The sequence below is a fragment of the Mustela putorius genome, unplaced genomic scaffold, assembly GCF_011764305.1.
Source record: "Mustela putorius furo isolate JIRA1106 unplaced genomic scaffold, ASM1176430v1.1 tig00003909_pilon_pilon_pilon, whole genome shotgun sequence".
NCBI lineage: Eukaryota > Metazoa > Chordata > Mammalia > Carnivora > Mustelidae > Mustela > Mustela putorius.
In genome coordinates this window covers 13,281,874-13,307,302 of record NW_025422057.1, presented here as the reverse complement: position 1 = coordinate 13,307,302, position 25,429 = coordinate 13,281,874, and the positions used below count along the sequence as shown (strand labels likewise).

Sequence of the window (25,429 nt, the reverse complement as noted above, 5' to 3'; positions counted from 1 at the left end):
CAAAACAGAAGGAAAGAATAAAGCGCAGAAATTAATGAAATATAAAAACAGAGAAATCAATCATGAGAGCTGATTAATGAAGTAATAAAAGTGATAAGCCTCTAGGCCAGACTCATGAAGAAACAAAAGACACATTACCAAAATCAAATAAGAGGGACTATCACTACAAAATCTATAGATAGTAAGAGAATAAGGCGATTTTTAGACTATTTTATGCCAAACCACTTGACAATTTAGATGCACTGGAAAAATTCCCTCAAAAGATACCCCCAGAAAACAGAAAATTTGGATATTGCCATATCTACTATTTATATCAAATTTATAATTCCCCCAATCCTCTTTCCCCTAACCCCCAGACTCTAGGTCTAGACTGCTTCTTTGATGAATTCTCAAGGAAGAAACAATAGCAATCTTATCGAAATCTTCCCAAATTATATGTTAGGGCCAATGCTATCCCCTAATTCCCACACCCGGACAAATACAAAAACAAGAAAGCAGAACTACAGACTAATATTTCTAATGTTCGAACATAGAAGCAAAATTTCCTAAAAATTTTTTTAGGGAATTCAACCTAACAATGTATAAAAAGGACAATAATTAAAAACAAGTGGAGCTGATATCCAGGAATTTAAGTTTGATTTAAGCAGCCGAGAATCAATCAACATAATTTACCATATTAAGAAAATACAAACAAAACAAAAAAAGAAAAAAAAAAACCCAAATCCATTCATGATAAAAGTTCCAAACAAACTAAAAATACAAGGGGACTCTTAAAACAGATTATGGGCGTCCACAAAAATCTACAGGTAACATAATAGTCAATGTTTTCTACCTGAGATCAGAAATAAAAAAGGATTTCTGCTTTCACCATTTCAATTCAGTATTATACTGAAGGGTACAATCACAGTCATAACACAAGAAAAAGGGAAGGCATAGAGATTGGAAAGAGAGGAGAAAAATGGTCTTTATGTACAAATAACATGATCTTATAACCAGAAATGAGTAATCCTATGAAGGCTACAAAACAACTATTAATAAGTGAAATCAGGTCACAGACTCCAAATTCATTTACAATAACATAAAAGATTTTGGGGTTAAATTTAATGAAAGAGGTGCAGGATCTGTATGCTGAAAACTATAAAACACTGCAAAGGAAAATTAAATTAGGCCAAAATACATGGAAAATAATACCATGTTCACAGACTGAAAAACTCATTACTGTTAAGATGCCAGTTCTTCCCAATATATCTACAGATTCGAACAGAAATTTCTGCAGGCCTTTGAAGAGGCAAAGTCAAAGAAAGGTGAAGGACCTGGAATACCCAAACCCATCCTTAAATAGGACAAGGATATACTCTCTGATTTCAAGGCTTACAATATATAGCATACACAAAATAGATAAATCTTAAAGACATGTGGAGTGAAAGGAGTTAAACACAAAAGACCATATGCTCTATGATTCAATTTGTATGAAGTTCTAAGAAAGGCAAAATTATAGTGACAGAAAACAGATTAGTACTTGTCGAGGACTGGGGGTTGGAGACTGCAGACTGAGGGCATAGAGTATCACAAATAAAATTTTCACGGTGATGGAAATATTCTATATCTTGATTGGGGTAAAGACTATATGATTGCATACAATTACCAAAATTCACCAACTATATTCTTAGTGAATTTATTGCATTTAAATGATGCCTTAATAAAGCTATTAAAAATAAAGCAAAAACAAAACTGCCAATATACCATTTTTGTCTTAAGATAGTTAAATATATATATATTACTGATAATTTATTCAGATAGCTCTTAGTTCTCCAATTTACTTAATTTAATAAAAACAATCTGGGATGAATTTAGATGGTCCTTAAGTCAATCAGGAAGGAGAGCAACATTTAGATAGTTTTTCCATTTATGTCAATCAAATGTTTCCTCACTCTTATGTACAGATAACTAGAAATACTACATTGTAGATACTGGATTAAACCAGACATAATTATAAGAAGAACTGTGTCTGAAAAAGAAACAAAACCACTTGAAAATATATTAAAAGAATATGAATAAACATTTAATTTTCATCAAATACTTGCATGTGGTTAAAAAAAATCAAATACATAAAATAGCTTATACTAAAAAGCAACAGTCCTCTTTTTCCAAGCTCCCCACTCCTACACCACAGCAACTACCTAGCTGCTTAGGGATTACCTTTCTTCCTGTAGGGAAAACATTATTATCTCTTAATGTATCAAATTTTAGACAATTTGCAGACTTCCTACTGTAAGAGACAAGGATTAGCACCATCTTCCTTTCCCCAAATACAGTAGAACTCATCACTATTTTTAGTTCCCTTACATAAACTCTTTATAATTTTAACTAGTACACTTATAGTTCTATTTCTTTTTCATCTTTCTTGATATTAGGACTTCTCTCATTCCCTTCACCTCACCTCTTTACCTTCTAAATTCTACTGTCAAAGATGATAACTATTAGTTTTATAACTCTAATTATTAAGTTTGGTTCTAAAAGCTAAAGATCAGCAGTGTTTACAACTATCTCAATTACATAAATATTATTTATTGTAAAGCTGAGCATTATTGAAATTTCTGTCTTGTAGAACCTTTAGCTTTTCTTGGGAGTTTTTTTTTCTTTTTCCCCTCAAACAACATAGCTTTCACTTCAAATGTAGAATTTATGTAAGTATGGCTTCTGTAGTCAGCTCTTAAATTCCTTTATCCATTCGTTTACATATTATTTAGCACCCAGTTGAAGGGTTTTCTTTACCCACCCTGTGCCTCCTGCCGAAAAGAAGCCAGTTAATAAATGTGTATGAAATTATAAGATTACAGAAATCACCTTCTGGGAATACCACTCCCCACAAAGGTGGAGACACTGTTTTAGATTAAATAACAAATAAAACAGGACACAGAACTAAAGAGATGTCACAACCCAATGTTATGTATGAATCTTGATCTGATACCAGTTTAGAAAGAAAAAAAAGGCTACAAAGTATTTATGGAACATTGAGGACATTTTAATTTGGACTATTAGGTAAAATTAGGGAACTATTAATTTTTTTATTATGTGTGACTATTTATTATGGTTATGAAAAATGCCCTGTTCTTAGAAGAGTCATACTGAAATACTTAGGGGTGAAGTATCTACATGTTGATGTCTATAATAACCCTTGACTATGACTTGAGCAGAATGTTAACGTCTCTTAATGTCACTGGTAAGATGAGATAGCTATCTCAAATGTGGAGCTCTGAAAAGGTTCAGTTGTTATTACTGTTACTAGCAAAACTTAGCACTACTAATCAAAAATGGTAACACAAAAGGAAATTCAAAAACCAGTCTGCGGGGTGCCTGGGTGGCTCAGTGGGTTAAGGCCTCTGCCTTCAGCTCAGGTCATGATCCCAGGGTCCTGGGATGGAGCCCCACATCGGGCTCTCTGCTCAGCGGGGAGCCTGCTTCTTCCTCTCTTTCTCTGCCTGCCTCTCTGCCTACTTGTGATCTCTCTCTCTGTCAAATAAATAAATAAAATCTTAAAAAAAAAAAACAGTCTGCTGGGAATGAACTCAATACATAGCTAAGGAAACAAGGCAAACTATTACGACATAAACATCAATTCAGGATATTAAAATATTTAAAGTATATCAGGCAAACATTAGTTTTGTAGGATCAAGACTGAGGGGCTAAGTTTATGACTGACTTAAAAAAACTGTCTTACTGAAAAAGACTCTTTGGTGACTGGTGTCAACAGTTGGTAAAAGAACAGCCAGTTCAAATCAATTAGAAGTTCAATGGGCTCAAGCAGGGTCTTTATTTCCAAAGAGGCAGAAATTAAACTAATGGTGATAAATATCTACCTTTTCACAAAATTCTAAGTTTTCATCTCATAAAGTTTTCTCTATGCAGGAGACTAAAGACCTATCAGATGAAAAGTAAAAGGAAGAGGGCAAAAAGAACAAAAAGAACAGTAGGGTAAGAAAAACTGTACTTCTTATGGACAAATAAAGTACTGTGAAGAAAAAGTGAACATGGACCAATACTATGTTGTCCTTTGGGTGCTGAGTATGAAATCTTTTTGGGGGGCTGAGGGAGAGAGAGAATCTCAAGCAGGCCCCACACCCACCATGGGTGGGGCTTGATCTCACAACCCTGAGATCACACCTGAGCCAAAATCAAGAGTTGGACACTTAACTGACTGAGTCACCCAGGTACCCCTGGTCATGAACTCTTTATTAAATAAAGAGAAAGGGGGGGAGGATGAAAGTGAAGGCAAAATGTCTGTGGCAACAAATGTTAATGTTAATGTTAAGGTGGAAGGCCTGGGGTTTATCTTAATAATCATCATGCAGTAATTTTTCCTTTCTTATAAGCAGCCAACTGGATATTTTTAGGTTCTATCAAACTCTTGGTGAGCCCCTACTGTAAAAGATAAATTACAATTAAGGAAAAGTTAACCTCTAATAAAATTTTCAATCAAAATCTCTGTAGACATGAAAGTTTGCTTTCTAGGTTTCTTCAAGGAAAACCTTCTTGTCCCAAGTAAAGCAATGATAGTAAATAATGAATGGGGCGGTACTAAATGGTGCCACAAAACCTTTTCCCTTTGGAGCAGTCAGCTGGTTAACTTCATGGAATTTGTCTGGAAGTCTCAAGCCAAATCCTCCAAATCCAAATCTGTGGTGATACAAACAATACAAACTCCAGGATCCTGAGAATGTTCAGATCACAAGGATCCTACCTTCGTTAGAGGGTTGGAGGCATCGTGGTCAGTGACTAAATGCTCATTATCATTGTTTTAGAGATTATCTAAATGATATTCCAAAAGAAAAGCACAGTGGGCCACAAGACATTTATGGATATGGCATTATGGGAATTCAGGGGGAAGTGAAAACTACCTCTGGAGGAAGGGTCTGGGGAAGGCTTCAGGTAAAAAATGGCATTTAAGTTCTATCTGAAAGGATGAGAAGAATTTTTTTTTTAAAGGTGATTTGTTTAAAAAAATTTTTATTTATTTATTCGACAGACAGAGATCACAAGTAGGCAGAGAGGCAGGCAGAGTGAGTGAGAGAGAGGGAGAAGCAGGCTTCCTGCTGAGCAGAGAGTCCGATTCGGGGCTCGATCCCAGGACCCCGGGATCATGACCTGAGCCGAAGGCAGAGGCTTTAACCCACTGAGACACTCAGGAGCCCCGGAAGAGAAGAATTTGACAGCCAGTGTAGGGAGTTGGGCCAGGGAGTGTGGGAAATGCTGGAGAGGCTATCGTTCTAGGTCACAGTAACACTGCTAGAGCAGAGAGATGGAGACAAGAGTTCAGAGCACATCAGAAAATTAGAACCATCATGATGGTATCAGTTGAGATTTAATGGGAGAAAAAATTCTTACCCTGGTTTTAACAACACATTTTACTAGGAAAAAGCAGCAGCATTTCATAGAACATATCACAGAATCCTATGTATTATAATACTAATAGAGAAAAAGTCCTACAATATATAATCTTACAACAAATGTATATAGATTTATAAACATCTACTAAAATCTATTTGCCACAAATATGTTCCTTAAACCTAAATTTTGTGGCATGCCTGATATTTTATAAGAGAAAGAAGAAAGTTGTAGGTTAGTACATATTAAACATTTACAATGTACCACGTTCTCCCCTGCTCTGGATCTGTCTCTGCAGTATGGTTATGGTGGGAACAGCCAGACTTCTATAACACCGGTCCACTACGCTGCCTCCTTACCTGGTCCAGGGCACACACCTGACCCAAGATGGACCAATCAGAGTTCCTTCCTGGATAGTGGGAATTCATCAAATTCAGCGATTCCTTGAATGGGATATATATAAGTGTAGCTAGCTGTAGGCATTGGTATATCTTCCTATGAAGTGGGAAACAAAGTCAGTCTGCAGAGTGAAGAATAAGGCATATAAATAGCCAGGAGCAGAGAAGGAGGAGAGGCCTGACAATGGTTTAGTTTCTGGTTCCAGTTTGTTTCTAAGGCCTAGCTACACTCCTGCTAAAGGTTAAGCAGAGTCTAACCCACAAAACCATGAACAGTGGCCCTCACATCTGCCTGTGGCATCTGTGCAACACCAAAAAAGTACCTCTTTTTTGCTCTAGCTAGTTTTGGTAGACACCTGTTTCAAATAAGCTCTAACTTAACAAATACAGTGTTAGAGACAGTCACAGAAAATACCTCATATTAAACTCAAAGTGCTGTATTTATGCAACTGTAAAGTTACAAATACAGCATAAAAGTAGGATGTAGTGTTTTCTGTGTGGCTTAGTCTGTGTTAACTGGCCAGAGTTTTGTTAAAAACCAAAAAGTAGGTTTTAATGGAGTAGAAATATTACTTCTATTATTTTCTGAATTTCATACCAAAAAAGTTTATCAATTGTCAAGAATTGCTGACACATACTAACTAAACAGCAATTACAGGCTCTGAATCACAAGTCAATACATACAAGATTGCAGACAGCTGCATTTAACTTTGCCAATAATGTCAGACACAGGTTAAAAAATTCTAGCTATTTTGTGGAGAGCAATTTAGTAAAAACACCAAGATAGCCTTTAAGAGCTCTCGTACTCTGACATCCTTTTAGCCTTTCTTGGACCCAGCTGGGATGCTATATTTTCACCTGGGGGGAAAACAACATATTGATTTTTTAATCCCTTCCTAACATGCACATAATTTTATACAATGGATAAGAAAAGGATATATTTTAATAACACATCAATATAGCTCTTTTACAAACTGTTCTATCCTATACAAGCTTTTAACATGGAGGGAGATTAAAAAAAAACCCCAAACAACCGAGAAGTCCAAGAAAAAGAATCAGTAAGTTAAAGACCCTAAATTACTACGAGCAGGTATACTTTTGAGTATTTCTTCATCAAGTACATTTCTGAAAAAGACACCCTGATAACTATTTCCCAGCTTTTTTAGTAGAGTAGCTGGGCAGGGATGGAAGAAAAGGCACACCAACAATGTGCACACATATGGACACAACACGAGTATACACCGGAACTTTTATCAGCAGGCTTTTAAATGCCAAGTAGCTATTCCCAGTCTTTCCGGTCCATGAGGTAATAAACCAAGACCTTTCTACCAGAATTCTCACTACATTACAATTTCAAAAGACACTCATGATCTTCAGACATATCAGTGTATTCTATAACTCCTCTTCTCAAAATGAAGTGGTGGTAACATTTTTAGAAAATCAGTGTTGATTTAAGAAACACACATTTACCAAAACCTACAGCAAAGCTACCAAGGAAGAAAAGTGATGGGAAGAAATGCACCAATTGATTCACTCACTCATTCAAATGCTTAGGCACTTGCCCTTGAGGTGTAGCTGTGAACAACACAGATGAGCTTCCCTGGCCTCATGGAAGCAGGAAGAACAGGTAGGTTGAACAAATAATTACAATACTACATATGCGATTTAATGGGCGTCGCCTAATAACATTTAGAAATCAAGGAAGGCATCCCTAAAAAACAAATTTAATTTGACACTTGAAAGAGTAATAATAGTTTATCAGGCCAGGTCAGGAGTGGAGGCAATATATCCAACAATGAGAGCAGTAGCTTTGACATGAGGAGATGAAAGCTAGGCATATTTGAAGAAAAGAAGCAAGTTTAGTATTACAGCTAAGACTCTTTAAAGAATGTATTTACTGTTTGGCTTTATATAGAAAATAGATGCCAAATAATGAGTCTTAAAGACTCATTAAAGAGTCTTAGAGACGGATTATTATTTTTAATCTTGAAATCATTTCAAACTTATGGAAAAGATGCAAAAATAGTACAAAGGATTTCCATTTTATCCTGAATCCAGCCCTCCCAATTGTTAACATTTTGCCACATTTGGGTCTCACTCTGCATATTTTTTCTGAACCATCTGAAAATAAGTTGCAGACATAATGCCTCCTTTACCTCTAAATATTTGGCCATTTTCAACAAGGCCATTTTCTTAAAACCACAATACAAGTATCAAAGTCAGAAAATTAACACTGAAACAATCTATAGACCTTTTTCTAGCAGGAATGCAACTGTGAAATATGTACCAATAGCCTTTTACTTTTGCACAGTCTCAGACCAAAGAATCATTTGGATCAAGGGTCAACAAACTGTAACCTGTGGACTGTTATTTAAAGAAGTTTTACTGGAAAACAGCCACGCTCATTTGTTAAGTATTGTCTCTAGCTGCTTTAGAGTTAAGACAGAAGAGTTGAGTAGTTGTGAATACGACTATCTGACTTACAAAGCCTGAAGTATTTGCTGTTTGGCTTTTTATAGAAAAAGTATGCCAAACCATGACTTCAACAATGGATGTGCATGAATATATTCACAGTGACATTAGAGATTTCTTTACAACATCAGAAAATAGGAAAGGGCACCTCGGTGGCACAGTTAGTTAAGCAACTGCCTTCGACTCAGGTCAGATCCTGTAGTCCAGGCATCGGTGCTCCCTGCTCAGTGGAGAGTCTGCATCTCCCTGACCTTCCCCCTCTCATGCTCTCTCTCTCTCAAATAAAGAAATAAAATCTTTTTTTTTTTAAAGGGAAAGTCTACAGGTTAGTTAATAAGTAATTGGTTAAATAAATTATGGCACATAGTGGAGTATCAAGCAGAAATAAAAATAACACATGTATATGGAAATAAAAATAGGCCCCCAGTATATCATTAAGTAGGAAAAAAGGCAGATTATAAAAGACGTGATCTCTTTTTTAAGGAACCATAAATATAACCTGTGAATAGTATGTATATACTTGTGTTTATAAAGTTCTTCTAAAAAGTTAACGGTGGTCTCCCTGGGTAGTAGGATTATGGTTGGCTTTCACAGTTTTATTTACAGCTTTCTGAATTTTTTAAATATGGGCAAAAAGTACAGCTTATAGCAATTTCCAAACATATCACTTTTATCTTATAGAAACTGCTGATTTTATTGTTTAGTTTATTCATGAGTATAACACAAGGAAATTAAAATTCTGCTTCATGATACTTATGTTGCTGCTTTATGCTCAATGGCTTCCCGCTTAGACTTCCAACAAAATTCTCAGTGTTGACCAATTTATGAAAGCTAATTCACACATCATTTAGAAAGTGAGCCATCGGTCCATACCCTACGAGTCTCTTGATAACGTTTAAAGAAATATAATGAGTTACCCAGAAGTAGTCTTATTTACAATGATTAATAAAACATTCTTATCTTTTCTAGTATAGAGCACACTGTTTATATATAAGCAGCTTTCAATATAACCACTTATTTGTATAGTACGATTCAATATCAATGTAAATTAACATGCTTACAAATGAGAAACACAGCTGTCCTAAACCCACTTTGAACAGGTCATGTTCAATATTTATGTGGAGAAATACACAGCACCTTATGGAAACACTAAGTAAGACTGACTGTTTAACAGGACACAGGAGTTAAGTGTGGTTGTTGCTGCCTTTTGCCCTTGCCCATTTGAAGATAGAAAAGAAACCTTCAACCTAGTTTTACTTTTAATATATTTATCTGAAAGTAATTTCAATTAGTAAATGACAGAAGTTCACATTTACAGTAAAATGAAAAAGTCAGTGCTAGAGATCTCAGGTTAGTCCCATATACTACTACTTTCTAAATGTTCTAAAACTACACTATTAATGACAGATAGCTAGGCTTTTTTCTATGCTATGACATGAACACTTTATTTCTATGAAAAAATTTTTAAAGATTTTTATTTATTTATTTATTTGACAAACAGATATCACAAATAGGCAGAGAGGCAGGCAGAGAGAGAGAGAGGGGAGGAAGCAGGCTTCCTGCCGAGAAGAGAGCCCGATGTGGGGCTCAATCCCAGGACCCTGGGACCATGACCTGAACTTAAGGCAGAGGCTTTAACCCACGGAGCCACCCAGGTGCCCCCTCTACAAAATTCTTAATTTATCTTAAACCTTCCTCAAATTTAAATGCTTGTCCATATTTTATCCTCACTTGAGATGGCCAGTAGCTGGCTGATCTCCACCTTCTTAAAAGAACCCTTATTAAACTTCATTTTTTTTTTTTTTTTTAAAACTTGCTGATGTTCTTAAAAGTCACTATTTGGCTCATAAGTCTTACAAAACAAACGATACTATCCCATGACTGAGGAAGCTATTCCCCTGTCCTTCTCACCTTGTCATAGGAAGGGTTTAAAAGGATGTATAAAATGTCAGCACTAAAAACAAAGGAGCAAAGGAGGTGGGATTCAGGTCAAGGTTGATGGTAATAGTTATCTATTATAGTTATTATGGGCCGGATACTGTGCCAAGTGTTTCACAGGTATTTAACCCTTGTACTGTTACTAGTACGTCCATTTGAGACACTAGGAAATAACTTGTTCTGCAGGCACAGAATTAGTGTCAAAGGGGCCACATCTGAACCCACCACTGGTGGGATGGTACAGTAATTAAGACCACCAGCTCTGGAGTCACACTGCCTGGGTGTGCAGACTGGGGGACCTGGGTAAGTTACTTTCTGTGTGCCTCCGTTTCCTCCCATCTAAAATGGTGATGACAAGCGTGCCTATTTTCATGAGGCTGCTAAGAGAATTAAATGGCTGCTGCATACAGAGTCTTACAATCATGGCTGGCACAAGAGAGTGCTCAGATCTTGTTACTGCTCCTAATGACTAGGGGACTGAACACCTGTAGGCAGGGAGGTGCATGCTACTGCAGGATCTCTGGTAACACCCAACACTTTTCTAATTGTTTATTCCCTACTTCTGCAACTGGCTTCTGAGGGTATGACTTGGGAAATGAGCTATTTGGCTACATGGGTTTCTGTGGGAGGTGTACTCTGCCTCATAAATAGGATGCTTTAGTGCATGACAAAATATGGACTGAGTGAATGAGTATTACTCGGGCCACAGTAAACTGGAGGGTCATGAGGAACAAAATTCAAAAACAGTGTTTAAATTTTACTAATATTATTTTCTCAACTTGTTTTCAAAAGCTCTTCTAAAAATTTTTAGATTCTTACTACTTTTTTGTGAAACCATTCTGATTCTCTTTATTTGAAAAAGAGATCTAAAAACAGAGCACATATAACCCCAACTAAAGTGTTCAACTTACTAGATGTCAAGACTTAAATGACAGCATCAGAAGCATAAAAACAAAAAACAGCAGATCAAGGCAGCATATGAACAAAATTCCATGTCTAGACTGACCTTTGATAACCACTGTACCTCAAACCCAACATGTCCAGAATGAGATCTTCTTTCTCCTCTTCCCGGCACCTCATGACTTCAGTCCTGGCTTCCCGTCTCACTCTCCCCAAACGCCGCATTTCTAGTGGTATCCAAGTCACACTGATTCTATTTTCCACTTTCATTGTCACCATTCTGGTTCCGACTTCATTGCCCCTCATCTCTACTGTTTCCCTTCCTTCCCTCATAAATCATGTTTGACTTTATCCATTTGCTGCCAGATTTAGTGAAGTTATTAGTTACTAAATACTGTATGCCAGATACTGAACTAGACATTTTATTTATTTATTTTTAAAGATTTTATTTGTTAGAGAGAAAGCAAGAGCGCATGAACAAGGGGAGTGGCAGGCAGAGGGAGAAGCAGGTTCCCCGCTGAGCAAGGAGCCAGATGTGGGACTCATCCCAGCACCCTGGGATTATGACCTGAGCTAAAGGCAGACACTTAACTGAATGAGCTATCCAGGTGTCCCTTGAACGAGACATTTTAATATAGAGATTTCATTTATCCCTCCTACATCCACGTGAAGCACTACCAGTCCCATTTTATAGAGGAATAAAGTGCTTGTGGAAATGGATTTGAGGATGCTGAGATCATGCTGCCAAGAAGTGACCTAGCGTGACCTAGCTACGACTCAAATTCAGAACCAAGTTGTCTTAAACCAAGATTCTGATGAGATCACTTTCATTCTAAAAGCTTCCATAACTCCTACTGTCTTCCAGAGTAACAGCTAAATTTCTTAGTCTGGTATTTAAAGCACTTCTGTAATACGGCCCAACCTTTTTATTGCTGTTTTGTATAATCTTCCTACACTACCATATTCTTTAGTCAGTCTGGATAACACGTATCCTAAACATACTCAACCATTCTCATTCTTTATTTGGTTTTAACTCATGTCCTTCACCTTGAAATGCCCTCCCTACCATCTCAAAACACTACATACACGTGGGAAGCTTGGCTCAAATGTCACCTCCTATTCTTTCTCAGTTTTCCTAGCAGAATGCTATCTCCCCTCCATAGTATTTGGTTCTCAAACTCTCTTAGAACATTCAAATGCTAACTATAATACTTATGCTCCCATACTGCTGATCCTACTGTTGATCTTACTTTTTCACTGCTTCCCTGCTTATACCTCATATTCAGCTTTTTTTTTTCTCTTTTATTTATTTGACAGGGATGGAGCGGGGACAAACAGGGGGAGTGACAGAAGGAGAGGGAGAAGCAGGTTTCCCATTGAGCAAGGAGCCTGATGAGGGGCTCCACGCAGGGCTCGATCCCAGGACCCTAAGATCATGACCTGAGCTGAAGGCAGACACTTAACCGCCTGAGCCACCCAGGCACCCCTTGGGCTTCTTTTTCATATTCACAAAGTGCCTTACGTGAATTGGAGTTGATGTTTCTATATTTTAACTTAAGTTCCTACTCTTTTCACAGTATTTCACAATCATATTAAACACACTAAGAAACTATGAAACAAAGAACTGCATCCCTCATTTTAAACACTGATATTAGTAGAACTTGAACACTGTTTTTGAATTTTGTTCCTCATGACCCTCCAGTTTACTGTGGCCCGAGTAACACCATTTAGACTAAGAGCAGAAATGCTGCATAGAATTTACAACTAAAGCTTAAAAGGCATTTAGTTTACTTAAGAAGCCAAATTACAGAACATTATATATGATTAAAATTCCACTGAGTCCCTACTGTATTCACAAATATTATCAAATTGAATTAAACCAGAGTTTTCATAAAAACTGGCATTTTCAAAAAAGCTTTATTTGCCCTAATCTTTTTCTTCCTTTTGATAAGATTAAGACTGTAAATGGCAAATGGTTAAATAGGAACACCAAAATGCTATCTGCAAGACATCTGGCCTTAAGCAAACACACCAAAATGCCAGCTCAGAAGCATCTAATGTATTTATAAATTTGTCTGTCTCAGATGTTCTTACTTGTAATCAGAGTTCTTTAGGGAATCTTTTTTGACTCTTTGTATGTATAGTCAACAAACTGTAGACAGATCTGGACAGCTATCATTCAGCAAGACTTCTAAAACTCTCCAAAACCAAAAGGGAAGTAAGACAAGTAAATTTTGAATCACAGTCATTTTATTTAGGCTACACTGAACTATATACATAGAGTGGGAAGTTCTTTTAATGTTTTAAATAGTGCCATTATACCATTATGTACCATATTTGTAAACTAAAACCAGGCTTTTGGGACTCCCTAGTGGCTCAGTCGGTTAAGCACCTGCCTTCCGCTCAGGTCATGATCCTGGAATCCTGGGACTGAGTCCTGGATCAGGCTCCATGTTCGGTGGGAAGCCTGCTTCTCCCTCCACCTGCTGCACCCCCGATTGTGTTCTCTCTCTCTCTGACAAATAAATAAGTAGAATCTTAAAAAAAATATTAAAACTAGGCTTTTATAAACAGAAGGAATACTGGGTAGTAAATCTCATTTTGTGACTAAGGCATGTTGAAACCTAGAAGTCTAGAAGAAAAAAGTCCAAGGGTAAATGGAGGCTCACAGCTAGTCAGGCACTTTCAGTATTCCCAAAAACATTCACTGAATTTCCACTAAATGCCAACTGCTATAAGTAAAAACAATCATAGTGTTTGTGATAAAGAAAGACACTGGTGAAGATAACACCAATCAAATTATCATAGAAATGTAAGTATGAATTCCCAACTATGAGAAATATTCCTGGGACACCTAGGTGGCTCAGTTGGTTAAACGTCTGCCTTTGGCTCAGGTCGTGATCCCAGGGTACTGGGATCAAGTCCACATCAGGCTCCCTGCTTGGCAGGGAGCCTGCTTCTCCCTTTCCCTCTGCCCCTCCCTCTGCTCCTGTGCTCACACCACTCTCTCTCTGTCACTCTCTTTAATAAATAAATAAAAATCTTTTAAAAAGATATTCCCAATGTATCTTATGCTCACTAGGCAAAGTTTTCTAGAAGAATGATGACTGGTTGAAGTATCAGCCAGGGTTTGATAAGGTTTGATCAGAAAACACCTTAGTATTTGAAATAGCGGTACGTCAAAATAGGGGAATGATTACTCAATGATAAAACTGAAAACCAAACAGGAGACAGTGGAGCGACTCAGATACTAGCAAAAGTCGCTACCAACCTTAGGCTGGAAGAACAGAGGGAGGAATTGGTCTTAGAACCAGCCAGATGATAGAGCACCCAGCATAAGCAGGAAATACAGTGGGTCTGTCCTAGGAGAAGCACAGAGTCCTGGAGGAGAGATAATAGCTGCCAAACATGTTTGTTGTCCAAGGCCAAGGGGAACAGGAAGAATACCCCAGCTTCCCCAGTCCACTTCTACTTCCCATCAGAACTTCACATGGGTTAAACACAGCTGAGAGTCAACTGATACTAAAGCCCTGGAAAAACTGCCAGTGGAGGTCAGCCCTGTCATACATGGTGCAGGGCTCAGGCCCAATAATGTGTCTAAAGGTGAACAAGCTAAGGGTTGCCATAGAGATCTGAATAATGGGGAAAGGCACAGTATGCATGTAGAAAAAGGGGCTGGGGAAGGGTGTGCATGTTCAAAAGCTGTGTAGTACACAGAGTATGGCACGTCTGAAAGAGTGAAAGATGGTCAGTATAGCTAAAGCCGAATGGAAGGGTAGAAGAGAAGACTGGAGAAACAGAGGCCAGGCCAGGGAGTGCTTTGTGGGGACATCAAAGAATTTGTCTCATTCTAGGAGCTACATGAAACCATTGAGAAATTTAAGAAGGCAACCGAAAGATCAGATTTGTATTTCAAAATGATCACTTATCCTCCACTTACCCTCCTAGGACACTGACTGAACAACTGGGACATTTCAGGGTGTCCACTAGGTACAATACACATAGCATTACTTGTCTCCCTATAAAGTCTACCAGCAAGTAGGCAGTGTGCAGAATTATCAAAGACCTTTTAAGTAAATTTCTTTTAGCATTTATATCATCTGATCATCAACCATCAGGGACATGATTTATTTTCATTGCCCTAAAGATCTATTTCCTTGCTCAGTATATTTGTTGATCATCTTGTTTCTTTTTTGTGTTTTTATGCTTCCATTAATCATTCACCTACCTTTGTATTTTTAGCTGAAGATCACTAACTTTTCCCCATTCACTTATCTATATATGGCTATCTCACTGCCATATTAACTTTACCTTTTTCTCCCCACATTATCTAGCTCTCATAAATTACTTGTATTATAAAAACCAGGATTGCACAAATAATTAATTCTGTGAGAATTTCACGGTTTTTAAATAAGTGTATTCATTTTGTGACACCACTCTCATGTTAAGCTGAAATTTTTTGTTTGGAGGCACAAAGACATATTTATTTCTTTAAGGATCCTAGAGCTCATATACTTTAAGCACAGTTTTGAATTCTTATGCAACAGTCCTATGAGCTTTTTCTTCATTTTGTTCCTCTTAACTTGGGAGCATCTTAGAAAAGTTTTGTGCCATGTGTAAATCTGCATATTATATTGTACATCCTTCTTTTTGGTTTGTGCTGTCCAGTAGAATAGCTACTAGCTACATGTGGCTACTGAGCACTTGAAACCTGATTAGGATGAATTGTGATGTGTTATAAAATACGCACCAGATTTCAAAGACTTTAGAAGGAAAAAAAAATCCCCAACTCCTCACTTTTTATGTAGATCATATGTTGAAATAACAATGTTTTGGGTATACTGATCAAGTAAAACATTACTCAAATTAAGTTCACTTATTTATTTTTACTTTTTAAATGCAGCCACAAGATAACTTAAAATCACATAATGGTGTACTATTTATTTCCATTGGATAGTGTGTTTTCAGCTAATTTGTGAAAACTGATCAAAGTCCTAGACTCAATCACTCCAGATATTATACCTGGTCATCTTTATCCTTAAGGCAGCTCTATCTGTAACAAAGGATACAGATATCTGCTAAAGAAATAATTTAGGAACCTTTCGTATGGTTCTTCATCAAAAACTTTCTGAAAGTTGAAACACATTTACTATTTCCATTTCTTCTATACGGCTGTTTAGCACTGTAATATTAGATTAAGCAGGGAATGAGTTCCCTATTAACTGTATTTTCTTTCAACTGATTACGGTCCCTCTACCAAGTGTTTCCTGGATTCAGCTGCCTCAACCTTTACTTTGAAAGTATAGGGAGACTCACTGTAATCTATAATAAGGCAGATTGCCTCCGAATCAGGCTCAATCTTGGGCAACTGAGCATGGCTCATTTTATTATGAAGGTCATCCTTCCACTCAGATCCCATCTCCTGAGTTTTAGAGGTCTCCTTGCCTCTGCTCTACACTGATTCCACTACTACCACTCTCAAATGTCTTCTAATTATTAGAACACCACTCAGTCCAATCTTTGTTAGAGTAGTGGGATTTAATGGAACAAGGTCAGATCCTATAGGCAAAAGCCTTTGGCTCTTTTTATCTGGGCAAAGTATTTCACAGACTCATGTTATATATTTGGTTCCCATGCCTCTCTCATACTTACAGTTCTTTGAAAATTGGGATCATTTCCTCAGATGCCTCTTTAATTTTAAGGGTATGTTTAAGAAGAAAACTGAGGAAGCCTGATACAAATTATTTATCTTTTAGAATCAGATCCCTTAAAAAAACTGAGGTTTTTGATTGGGAAGTAGCAATGAAGAAAAAGTACAACTCAGGTCAAAACAGATCAAATCTAGAATCTAGGAGGTGAATTCTTCTGACTTCACAATCTGTGGTATGGCTGACCCTCTCTAAAGCCTTTCTTATAGCAGTTGCCAACTGCGCATTACCAATGGACACCATATAACCCTCTGAATATATTCATTCTGATTAAGAGTTCGAAATTATCATTTATGGATTCTCCCCAAATGTCAGCAAAACACTCTTCAGGGATTTATTACTTCTTATCTTTCAGGAAGATCTGAAATATCATTACATCTCCTAATGTCTTTAACCACAGTTCCCTTGGGAGCCTGCACATTGGGTTCCTTAAGACATGAAGAGCTTCCATTTTTACTGAACACACAACTGTTCCAGAATCTCCCTTTCTATTTATTTGTCCATTTCAAAACAGGAAGAAATCCATATTCTTTTCAATTACTCACTTACATCCCAATATATAAGAAAAATTCCCTTAAAAATAAGTCCTCAGACAGATTTGAAGATTTTCTGATAGAAGACCGTGGGCTGGGCACCTAAACTGCATTCATAACCTTCACCTGTGCCTTCTACTCTACAAAGCCTAAAAAACTAAAGTGATTCTCTGTAGTTCCTTGCTGTTGGGGACACTGAGTGACTCAGTTCTAGCCAATGGATACAAGTGGATCCCTGGGACCATCCAGGAAAGCATTTAAAAAGGACAAAACCCGGCTGACATGTGCATTTGGCATGCTTTAGACCTCACCCCTGCTTTTGATTTTTTTCTTTAAAGATTTCATTTGAGAGAGAGAGAGAGAGAAGGAGCAGAGGGAGAGGGAGAAGCAGATTCCCTCCTGAGCAGGGAGCCTGATGTGGGGCTTGATCCCAGGACCCTGAGATCATGACCTGAGCTGAAGGCAGACTCTTAACTGACAGAGCCACCCCATGTGCCCCAACATTACTTTTTTTCTTGAAAGGTGGATACCCAGGGTGCATTAGACATCTTGCAGTTATGAGGATAAAAATCCCACACTAGGGGTGATGGAGGAGGAAGCCAGTTAAGAGCCAAGGCTCTGTGCCTAGAGTATCACTGAGCTGCCATCCTAACTCACAGCTTCTCATACAAGATAAGTCTTTTTCTTGCTTAAACCACTATTCACTTGGTTTTGCTAATACTTGCAGCTAAGGCATTAAGACTGTTCCATCTCCACCTCCCAACATTTATGCCAACACTACAAACTTAAAGCTTTTCTTTTCTTTCTTTCTTTTTTTTTTTTTTTGAGATTTTATTTATTTATATTTGAGGAAGAAAGAAAGTGAGAAATAGAGCACAAGCAGAGGGAGGAGGAGAAGGAATGCAGACTCCCTGCTGAGCAGGCAGCCCAACCTGGGACTGGATCCCAGGACACCTGAGCCAAAGGCAGATGCTTAATCCATTGAGCCACCCAGGTGTCCCTAAAGCTTTTTCATCTATTGTTATTATTAATGATCTTCCACTATCAGCAACATAAGATACACTATAATGCTTTAAAGACTCAAAGACACATTTAAAATATGGAAAGACTTAAGTTTCTTTCATTCTACATATTCACTGAAATTAGTGGCTCTCTTCACTGAATGAATTTCAACATTTAAAAAATTATTCTAAGCCTGAAAACTGTATTTATACAGATAGCTTCTAAACTCATCAAATACCTTCACACACTTATTTTTTAATGATGTTCTTTTTTTCTATCCCAATTTGCAATATATTGCAAATGATCAAATCCTATTCTGTAATCTTTTATGTAGTCCTAAAGAACACAATGAATTCTTCTCCCAAGAGTTATTAAATTCAGTCCTATGTAATTTAATGCCTGGAGACACTTAACTGCTGCTGACATTTTTGACACCAGATGTAATTAGTAACCTAGAATTCTTCTCCAAAACTACCTATGACATATGTGAAGACCTAAATTGTGACTCAAGATTAAAGTCTTACTAACCTTTTCTGTAAAATATTAAAGCTGTCTAATCTCATACTTCTGCAAATATAACAAGGGAAACTGAAAATGCCATTAGCAATGGCAAGTTATGACCATTTCATACCTGGATAAAACAAAAATGCTTTTTCATGTATTCATGTAATTCAGAACAAACTGGTTATTTTATTCCTCTGAGGAATTGTTTCAAATTGTTTGACATGTAACTTAAAAGAAAGCTGAGGTACGAATGACCACCAAAGAAATGGGAGACTTTCCTAAAAACCATTATTTTAACCATGTCATCCCTGTGCTCAAAATCTTTTTTTTTTTAAATTTTTTATTTTTGATAAACATATATTTTTATCCCCAGGGGTACAGGTCTGTGAATCACCAGGTTTACACACTTCACAGCACTCACCAAATCACATACCCTCCCCAATGTCCATAATCCCACCCCCTTCTCCCAAAACCCCTCCCCCCGGCAACCCTCAGTTTGTTTTGTGAGATTAAGAGTCACTTATGGTTTGTCTCCCTCCCAATCCCATCTTATTTCATTTATTCTTCTTCTACCCACTTAAGCCTCCATGTTGTATCACCACTTCCTCATATCAGGGAGATCATATGATAGTTGTCTTTCTCTGCTTGACTTATTTCGCTAAGCATGATACGCTCTAGTTCCATCCACGTTGTTGCAAATGGCAAGATTTCATTTTGTGCTCAAAATCTTTAATAGCTCTTTACTACTTCCATAAATTCAAACTCTGTGGCCTGTCCTCCCTTTCCAGCTTTATTCCCCCCTACTATCCCACCCTGGTCAAAATTACTCTATTTATTCCAAAAGAATTTCATACTACTCAATTTTTTGTAAGGATATTCACAACAGTTATTACACAAAGGAATTATGTTAATTTAGAAACAATTTAGGGTCAAAGGAACATTCAAATACCACATTACCATTAAAAAAGTTAAAAAAAAAAAAAAGATGAATCACAGACATGTACCCTGAAGGAAATAATACATTATATGTTAATAATAAGAAAAATAAAAAATAAAAATATCCTCAACCAGAATTACAGATAACCTCAGATATTTAGAATACATCTAAGTCTGACATATATACCTAAACCTAGATATTCCAGAAAGAGCTCTAGTACCTTCTCTAAAATATGGGGATTGAAGAAATCCCACTGAAGTACACATCCTATTTGTAAATATACTAAAAATGTGTTTCTACCTTCGGATAATTCGGAGTTCAGAAAAATAAAACGTGGTTCGATTAAAAAAAAAAAAAAGTCATGTTCTCCAAGAGCATGGAGACATGCTTACAGACCTATTTTAAAAATTGAGAACTGTGACTACTTTTTAAGATGCTACAAAGAATAACAGGTTATTTTAGAAATACTAAAAGCACATCATTACTACTATAAAACAGCTAGGTAGCATAGTTCAGAAGTACATATTCACCATAATGAAGACATAATAGAGAAATAGTATTTGCTACAAATAATAATCACAGAACTGGCTATATTGCCACAAAGAATTATTATTAATATTATTAGTGCCACCAAGAATTAAATGTAATAGAAACAATGAACTATTTAGGTTCTTAAATACATCTTTAAAGAATACAATTATAATTTATTCCTGCAAAAAAACTAATGATGTGCTAAATGGATCTTATTTTTCAAAAGACTAAAAAGTAACTCCAGCAAGGTTTGGAGGTTCCAAGAAGCACTCTTGGAATTTTATTACCACCAAACCCATAATATTTCAGTATATACTTAATAAATGAAATAAATTATCTAAAAAAAAGGGGATATTGTTCCTTTAGGACATAGCCTGCCCCCAACACCCCTGCTTCAGCCATAAAATTCTGAAACTCTTGTTTCCATTGTGAAACACCGTGGGCTTAGTATAGATATTCTGTAGATAATTTTGATAAACACTCTAAATCTTTAATAGACTACTAGATTTAAGCAAAACACAAGAAGCACATAATAATTACTATTAAAACTTTTATTCAGAATATTCAGAAACTACCAACTCATTTTGGAAACAAATTAACCAAAAACTAGTGACAATTTTTATTCATTTAAGGGCTCAAAAGAATCCAACCAAGTCTACTTAAAACATGTTGAGAGCAAAGCACTATTTTTTTTTTTTAATTCTAGCATTTAAAATATTTTAAAAGTCTTTATAGTTTTTCAATCTTGCAATTTAGGTTACTGTTTGTTTGTTTGTTTCCTTTCTTCTTATCAAAAAAGAAATCATGACATTAAAAAGAAAAAAATACACTAAAAAAAGGAAAAAAAAGAAACCAGAACTCTAAGTCCTTCATACACCAAAAGCATAGCCTAAATCCATTCTTTTTTCTATCTCCTCAGCTACCACCTAGTTACATTAACCAATAATGCCCCTAAATGCCTCCTAACCAACCTTGCTCTAGGTTTACTCTTGTCTTCTATAATCCTTTGTCTATACAAGCAGAACATTTACTGCAAAATGTACACAAGATCATGTCTTAAAACTCTTCCACCACAAATAATGAAATGAAACCCCTTACAAGATTAAGCGTGACTCTCTAGCTCTCATATCATGCTCTCGCTATACTAGCCTTCTTTTTTGTTCCTCAAACTCACACGCCCTCACACATCTGCTGCTGCCTTTGCTGGAAATGCCTTCCACTGCCTCATTTCCCCAGACTCCCCATGTGGCTTGCTCCTCTTCACAATTCAGGCCTTGTCTTAGTGAACAGTCGTCAGACTTAGCATATAAAAATTAGGTAAATACTTGAAACAAACAATATTATTCACTACTTATCTGAAATTCTAACTGGGGTATCCTGTACTCCAGTGTCATCTCTTTAGAGGTTTTCCTTATTATCACCAGCTTTGAAGAATCTGTTCTATCATAATCCTATTTTTTTCACAGTATCTGTCAATCTCTGGAAATTACCTTCACTTTTTTGGTTTACCCATTTATTGTCATTTTCTTTTTTTTTTTTTTTTTTTATTGTCATTTTCTATCTCCATCCTGTAACATACAGTTCTCTCTTCTTCTAACCCTCATGCTAAACCTCTACCCCATGATAACACCATAAAATCAGGGTCTTTTCTTTTTCTGGACTGTTTCCTGAATCTAACACAGCACCTAGTATAAGGTAAGCACTCATAAAACATCTACCCAATGAAAGAAGGCTCTAAATTTTCTTGCTCTCTAAGGTGTTTAGAATTCTTTCTAATTCTATCCCTGTGAAATAACTTTAAAGCTCTAGAAGGAAAATTAGAAAAGGTTTCTAATGCAAGCAAGTGATCTGAACACCACAGTTTTATGAGATTCACTTTTTCACTATTGTGCTGCATTAAGACAAATAAGAGTTGTTCACAATTGTTTGACATGAACAAAAATAACTCTATAAATATAGAAACATTATTAAAGGTATGTTTATAGAACGCAAAAGTTTAGAAAGATGTAAAACTATGCAAATCTACTGTACCGTCTTAATAGAACTCCTTTGTTTTTCTTCCCAAACACCACTGCTCAACTCGAGTGTACAATGAATATTTGCCTCTCTGTCATAGGATCCAAAAATGAGTAACCTGCAATATAAAAATAAAACAGGGAGACTATTACACCAGTTATACACAATAAAATTATTCTGATTATAATACCAAGAAATAATAAACTACTCCATTACTATTTATAATTTTGGAAACAGAAAAAAAATTACGTCAAACACTTAGTACACCCTCTAGTGGAAAAGTGAAGTAAAGCCAAAATTAGGTGAAATTCCAGGACAAACTTCCTTCCCAACGAAATCAAGCAGATAGTAGTAGTATGTATTCATGAGGTAAACAAACTGACCAGACATCTATAGATAGTAGCAAAAGTTACAGATCTTTGAATGAGACTGTTGAATTTAAAAAATTAGTTGCAGAGTGATACACATAGTACCATACCATCCCTATAAAAACACACACTTAAGATAGTACAATATAGTTACTTATAAACATACCCACACACTTCTTCATCTAATAGTGTTTAGTTAGGCAAATTAACTTCTCAAAACCCATCTCCTTCTCTGAAAAATTCAGGGCAAAAATAATACCACTTAGAGCTGCTGTGAGAACAAAAGAAGGTAAATGCATACAAGACATTTAGTACAGCACCTAGCAGACACTAAGTGTTCCACAAGTGTTTGCTATTTCTATTATCCTGAAAACAACTGTCAAGGAATACCTGCATCACCTAATTTTACTGTTTAATACTCAGAACTAAAAAGGAAATCTCAGGCCCAATCTTGAGATGATGTAAGCAGTTTTATTATTGAAGGAAAAAAATATTACCCACATGTCTAGCTTCCATACTACCGGTCTTCTAAATCAGAACATAAGTCTACCAATGTATTTCAGGAGTAAGTTTGAGAATAGCTTTAGCGTTAATCAACATTTTGACTACTTCTCTGTTATTTTATGTCCACACAAAGATCATGGGGGTAAAAGTGAGATAAAAAAAAAAAAAAAGAAAGAAAAAAAGAGGGGCGCCTGGGTGGCTTAGTGGGTTAAGGCTCAGGTCATGATCCCAGAGTCCTGGGATCGAGCCAGGCTCTCTGCTCGGCGGGGAGCCTGCTTCCTCCTCTCTCTCTGCCTCCTTGTGATCTCTGTCTCCTTGTGATCTCTGTCTGTCAAATAAATAAATAAAATCTAAAAAAAAAAAAAAGGTAAATAAAACATATTAGAGTAATATGAGAAAACCGTGTCCTAAGGTTGGAGACTGCTAGCAAATCATGTCCATACTTCACAAACTGGCTTCATCAACTAAAAACCTGAATAAACTCAGAGCAAAACAAAGACAAAAACAACTCTAAATTTAGATAGTTTTTAATCTTAAAAGTAAATTTAAACTTAGTGCTTAACAGCCTACTGCCAAAAAGTTAAAATTCATAATTATAAAATATTGTTTAGAAAAAAGAATTTTCATTCATCAAAGCTCTGCTGCCACCATCTGTTCAAAAGAGTAAACTACCTACAAGCCTTTACTATCATGCACAGAAGGGTAGGCACTAGCTAATGCTCCTCAATTCCCAAAATATATTAATCTTCAGGATTTAGGAATGAGAAAGCACATTAATCAGAATCTTTCCCTGAAACCATAATACTTCTGTCATACTTTTATAACACCATTTTAATGTTTTTTTAAAAGAATAACACAAAACTTAACAATGATTAACTCAAAATGAGTCACAGACCTAAATGTAAGAGAATCTTTGTGACCCTGACTTAGGCAATGGTTTAAGACTGAAAAGCAAATGTACAAGTACCAAAGGGGGTAAAAATAAATGGGACTATGCCACTTACAATTCAATCCTGAGTTAAACAAAGGCTTTACATTCAGATTATATAAACACCAGAAATACACAGTTACAATCACTGGCTAATACATATTTAGAATCAAATGAACACTCAATATATGCTGAATAAGCAAGAAGCAGTACAGAAATTTTTTACTATACTACTTTGAAAGGGGGAAGAGTACATACTGCTGAACAAAATGACAAAGGAAATTGTCTTTAGATCCCTGTCTCCTGAAAGAGATATTATTAGTTCTATGAAAGTTCTTTCCAAGTTCAAAAGGTTAACTTTTTTAAAGGCAAAAGTATATTGGAACCTCATGTTAAACATAAACACAAACACCACCTATCAAGAGATAGAATTTATATGACTCAAGACCAAACCACTGAGAAAAGGAAAGTAATTCTCAATGTGCCCTTCTATAAGAATCTCAATTTACACCAGAAAAGAAAAATAAAAATTCTTCTTTTTTTTTTTTTAAATGATTAATTTGAAGGAAGTCTTGCACCTGTAGGGAGTCAAATATCAACTCACTGGCTGTGAGTTGAATCAAACGTAACTGACCTCCTCCTGTACACGCTTAGGGCCTATACTACCCTCTCCCTTCCCTCTGAAACCATCCTAACTCAGAACCCAACTCTCTAGTCTATGACAAAAACCAAACCTAATGTCCAGTCCTTGTCTTTTTCCTGCTTTACTTATTTTCTTCTTCTTCTTTTTTTTAAAGATTTTGAGAGAGAGAGAGAGAGAAAGTGCACACGTGAGGGGGAGGATGGGCAGAGGGAGAGAGAGAGAATCCGAAGCAGGCTCCACGCTGAGTGCAGAGCCCAACTTGGAGTTTGATCTAATGACCCCAAGACCATGACCTGAGCTGAAAACAAGAGCCAGAAGCTCAACTGACTAAGCCACCCTGCACCTCTCTTCTGCTTTGCTTCTAAAACCCCAAGTTTACAGAACACTTGTACAGGGACCTCTACCATATCCTACTACTAAAGATACATAAAATCACATTTATCACCCTCTGAAAAAATACCTCTATTTCTCCCACTAGTCCTGAAAGGCAGTAGCTGTGTCTTGGTCTTTATAACTTCCAATACCTAGAAAAACAATCAATACTTGATGATCAAATCAAAGTCAATTTTGACTCAATTTTATTCAACTCAAATCTTTAACAGTTTGTTCATTTGCCTCCCTACCTAAACCCATCCACATATTCAGCCACTCTGGAAACCCTG

General features: G+C 36.5%; 1 protein-coding gene across 1 annotated transcript in view; it reads right to left on the bottom strand.

Moving 5' to 3' along the window:
• The window catches only part of PDZD8 (PDZ domain containing 8), a 75,294-nt gene that overhangs the window by 12,362 nt on the left and 37,503 nt on the right, over positions 1-25,429 (bottom strand). The window contains exon 3 of the mRNA XM_013055668.2: positions 22,340-22,442. Coding sequence (XP_012911122.2) covers positions 22,340-22,442 — 103 coding nt within the window. The remainder of the gene's footprint in view (positions 1-22,339; positions 22,443-25,429) is intronic.